At 51.2% G+C, this 4,711-nt stretch overlaps 1 protein-coding gene across 1 annotated transcript; it reads left to right on the top strand.

Moving 5' to 3' along the window:
- Positions 1–1,216: 1,216 nt before the first annotated feature.
- LOC133924716 (probable pectinesterase 68) lies at positions 1,217–3,478 on the top strand. Its single transcript, XM_062370378.1, has 5 exons — positions 1,217–1,627; positions 1,739–1,928; positions 2,335–2,541; positions 2,664–2,902; positions 3,015–3,478. Exons 1-5 carry the CDS (start codon positions 1,377–1,379, stop codon positions 3,166–3,168), a joined length of 1,041 nt encoding a protein of 346 aa, XP_062226362.1. The 5' UTR covers positions 1,217–1,376; the 3' UTR covers positions 3,169–3,478.
- The last annotated feature ends 1,233 nt before the right edge of the window (positions 3,479–4,711 follow it).

Raw genomic sequence — 4,711 nt, 5'->3', positions numbered from 1 at the left:
GTTTATTGTAGATCGTGTCAATGTTTTAAACGATAAGTAGAAGAGAATAGAGGCAGTATATCTCAGATGTTTGTTTTTTTTAAAAAAATCAGACGATGAACTGAGCAGTTAGATCACAATGGCCCTCATGCATTTTCAACCTTCAGCCATCTCCACCCGTCTCCTGCCTCACCGCATCGACACCTCTCGCCTCACCGCATCGACACCTCATGCCGACGGATCTTTGCCCCCACCTCCAACCCTCCTCCACCTGTCTCCGCCGACACTCCTACTGCCGCACTAACCCAGCTTTATCGGATCGTCTCCGTTCGCCCCCGCGGCCTAGCCACTCTACCCCCACACTCATCTCCTCTGTTAGACCATCCTACCGTTGTCGACCTTTTCTAAACATGCTGCCCGTCGGGAATCCGCCACCAGCAACCCAAAGTCCTAACCCCATCATTAATCCGTCGTCTCTATCACGCTCCTAAATTTCGAGGGTCTAAAATTTAGAAAGCTTGTTTTTTATATATGCTGCGGTAATTTTTCCATTCACGGCATGCACAATGCAGGGAGGCGGCCTCTGCGTGCGGGGCTCTTGCTTGCATGCGTGCTCTCGATCGGGGCTCCTGTCCGTCTACGCTGTGTCTCCATCCGATCTACCCTTTTGGGAGGCCCCCCACCGTCGATCATATCAGGACCATCGCTGCCGTCTAGGGATGTGTTAAAGCTGATATGTCACACACACCATCATCCCCGGCGTACGTCTAGGCAATACATTTCGCAATCTACGTATGGACTAGAGGGGGCATAGAGTATAGTCTACTCCTAATGGACGCATTTTCAGTGCAAGACCTACGTACGTAACAACGTCGTCGTGTGAATTGTGATGTGTACGGAGCATGATGGCTGGAGAGTCTGCTTATTCGTGCCTGCATGCAGTGAACTATCGGCCAGACGGAGTACATGAAAGTCTGTAAATAACTCCATTTTTTTTTCAGCTTAAATGTTAACGCAGAATTACATGTTAGCTATACAAGCTTGTTAACAACGTACGTAGCAGGTGAAACTTAACGAGAGCATGACCGTTGGCGTCCGACCAAGGCAGAAACTCCAGAACGGGCTGCAGGATTGCTAGCTAGCATTTGGAGCGTTCCGACTCCCTCCATTATTTGCTCCTGTGTCGAGCCTCTATATATTCCGAGCCCTCCCGGCCGTGCAGCTACCTCGCTTTGCTCTCACCATATGTTCTGCATGTGAAGAGAGAGAGAGAGGGTGAGAGAAAATTAGGGAGTGACAAGACACAGAAACTCATCACTCGCACGCACGGACGTTGTCACATACACACACGCGGGGATCGAGTCATCGTGCCTCGTTCTATAGTTTCACAGAGCAGTATGGCTCGAGTCCTCTTGTTGGTGCTGGCTACGCTCGCGACCCTCCTGCCGCTGTTCGCGTGCCAGGCTGAGACGTCGTGCGAGTACGCGAGGCACGGCAGCCACCGGTACAGGCACGCGGTGGGCGTGCGGAAGATCGTGGTGGACGCGAGCGGCGCCGGCGACTTCCTCTCCATCCAGCAGGCCGTCGACTCCGTGCCGGAGAACAACACCATGCGCGTCATCATGCAAATCAACGCCGGCTCCTACATGTAAGCTAACTAGCTGCATCTCCTTTATTCGACACACCAAGAGGATGTGTATGTGCGCGTTCATGCGATGAGTACGATGTTCTGACAAGCTTACGCCCGGGGTGCATGCAGAGAAAAGGTGCTGGTGCCGGCGTCGAAGCCGTACATCACGTTCCAGGGCGCCGGGCGCGACGTGACGGTGGTGGAATGGCACGACCGTGCGAGCGACCGCGGCCCCGACGGGCAGCCGCTCCGCACCTACAACACCGCCTCAGTAACCATTCTCGCTAACTATTTCACTGCTAAGAACATCAGCTTCAAGGTGAGCATTCCCATTACCCAGTGGTCCATGAACCGCGCGCGTACGTACACGAGTCACAAGACACACAGGGAAAACAGATGCGTACGGCTTATTGGTGCATGCAGCCGCAGCACGGTGCAGTGGCAGACAAAGTGACAAAGCTCAAGAGTCACAAGTCTGAGCTTGTAAATGCTGCCGTCTGTGCATCCTAGCTACGCTGTTACTTTGAGATTTTGAATCTGTTTAAACAAGATGTTATTGTCATGTATCTGTTGGAGTGTGCTTGGAGCAGGCTGCGCGGATGGCTTCTTTCGGCTTCGTCAGCGAGAGGCTGCAGGCTGGAAGAAGAGCAACGCCTTTCGGTAAATTTCGCTTGGTACATGCATGCAACTAGCTGACGTTGCGTCCTTTCCATGGCTTTTGGCAGAACACAGCTCCGGCACCAATGCCCGGCACGCAAGGGGGGCAGGCGGTGGCGTTCCGCATCTCCGGCGACAAGGCCTTCTTCTTCGGCTGCGGGTTCTACGGCGCGCAGGACACGCTCTGCGACGACACCGGCCGGCACTATTTCCGCGACTGCTACATCGAGGGCTCCATCGACTTCATATTCGGCAATGGCCGCTCCCTCTACAAGGTGCGTGCGTGCGTGCGTACACATGTACGATTGTACATGCTAAATACACATACACATACTACACTCTACCTATTTTTTGCTGACGATGAGGGGGGAAATTTTCTGAAAACTCGCGCATGCAGGACTGCGAGCTGCACTCGACGGCGCAGCGGTTCGGCTCGGTGGCGGCGCATGGGCGGCACAGCCCGTGCGAACGCACCGGCTTCGCCTTCGTTAACTGCCGAGTGACCGGCACGGGGAGGCTCTACGTCGGGCGAGCCATGGGGCAGTACTCGCGGATCGTGTACGCCTACACCTACTTCGACAGCGTCATCGCGCCCGGCGGCTGGGACGACTGGGATCACACCAGCAACAAGAGCATGTAACGTGTTCGATCTCGACCTGTTACTGCACCATAAGCGTTTAGCGAATTAACTAAACCTGCCAGTGTTCCGGCTAACGTCTGCAATTTTTACCTCTCGACCGGCGCACAGGACGGCATTCTTTGGGATGTACAGGAACTGGGGCCCCGGCGTCGACGCCGTGCACGGCGTGCCGTGGGCGCGGGAGCTCGACTACTTCTCCGCCCGCCCCTTCCTCGGCAAGAGCTTCGTCAACGGATACCACTGGCTCACACCTGATGTCTGAACAATCATTCAAAGGCACAGATTAATTACACCAGACAAAGATTTATTCGTACAGCAGAAACAGAGAATATAATACCATGTTATAAGCTATATAGTGATCGAGTAGCACAGTTACATCGTCTCGTCGGTTCCAAAGTGAAGCACAGTTCTGTACAAGATTTATAGAGTTTCCAAAACTTTCTCATGTACAATTGTAAGCTATACAGTCAGCCGTGGACTAGTTATACGTCTGTACATGAGGCCTTGTAAACGAGGGTGGACATTATACAGTGAGAAGTGAATTCATCCACTACTATAAAAAGGTAGATCAGTGTCGGTTGAAAGATGATTTTATTGCTGGTTTTTCAACGACATTCTTTACTCGGCACTGATAGTCAATGATTATCAGTGCCGGGTCTAGAACCAGCACTAAAAGTTCTTTTCAGTACCGGTTGGTCGTGCCTCCAACCGGCACTGAAAAGGTTTCCCAAGCAAAAAAATAAATGAGGCAGCTCGAAAGAGCCGGCTCGGTTGCCGCTCCTGCAGCCGCCGCCGTCGTGTTCTTGCTGCCACCGCCACCGCTGTATGCACAAATCGAAGCATCTCATCGTACAAACACATCTCACAATCAAATCGATCATACAAACATATTTCACAATCAACACAGATCATAAAAACACATCTCACAATAAATCATACAAGTTACGATGCCATCAATACCAATAGCTCATATCTATGAGGAGAGGGGGCCACAGGGCAACACGCTAGAACCTCACATGGGACTCATCGGAGTGGGTCTCCTGCTCGCTCAGTGCCCTTCTCAACAACTACAAATAAGAATCAAGATTCAATAGCATGAGATGGGATGGTTAAATAAGGAAATATGCGAGTTTAAACATGGGACAACTTGCTGCATGGCAGTGCCGACCTCACCTGCTGAGTGCGGACCCTTTCGCTGAAAGTGCATCTAGGCCCCCTAAGTGGGTTTTGGCTTATTGATGACAAAACGATTAAAGAACTAACGTGCTTTGTAAGTATTGAACAGGTATGAGCATTAGTTGTGAAGGCAAGTAACGTTTGTCGCCCGTCGAAACAATTGAAGAATCATCGAAGGATATTAAATAGGGCTTAAATTCTTTTTACTTTTGCAATTGAGTCTAGGATAGATTTTTTCCTAGATGGATGAATTTATTTTGCTTGATTAGTGTCTCAATGCTCAAGAGATCCTTTAGAATCACCAAATTGAGAGACACATTCACTCACGGACACGAAACTCTTTCTGAAAATTCTCTGAGTCCGGAGTCTCCGGTGTTCACCGGATACTCCGGTACTCAGCGCTCAGCCGGAGTCTCCGTGCTAGCCTCCGGCAGAGAGTCTCGGCTTCGGGTTAATCTTTCCAAGAAAAAAGACCGGAGTCTCCGGTGTTCACCGGATACTCCGGTAAAATGTTTTGTTTGCAGTCGGAGTCTCCGAGGTAGACTCCGGCAGAGGCTCTCGGTTAGCTTTTAATCTTTTTGATATTTAATAGAAAAGACCGGAGTCTCCGGTGTTCACCGGATACTCCG

This window comes from Phragmites australis, chromosome 7 (assembly GCF_958298935.1).
Source record: "Phragmites australis chromosome 7, lpPhrAust1.1, whole genome shotgun sequence".
In the NCBI taxonomy this organism is placed as follows: domain Eukaryota; kingdom Viridiplantae; phylum Streptophyta; class Magnoliopsida; order Poales; family Poaceae; genus Phragmites; species Phragmites australis.
The sequence above is the reverse complement of the archived record's forward strand: the minus strand, read 5'-3'. Positions and strand labels throughout refer to the sequence as shown.

What these genes read in the sequence shown, in the direction of transcription:
- LOC133924716 (XM_062370378.1), top strand. Translation starts at nt 1,377, where the DNA reads ATGGCTCGAGTCCTCTTGTTGGTGCTGGCTACGCTCGCGACCCTCCTG. An exon ending in ATCAACGCCGGCTCCTACAT is followed by an intron (nt 1,628 to 1,738) that starts GTAAGCTAACTA and finishes GGGTGCATGCAG; the next exon opens with AGAAAAGGTGCTGGTGCCGG. An exon ending in CTAAGAACATCAGCTTCAAG is followed by an intron (nt 1,929 to 2,334) that starts GTGAGCATTCCC and finishes GGCTTTTGGCAG; the next exon opens with AACACAGCTCCGGCACCAAT.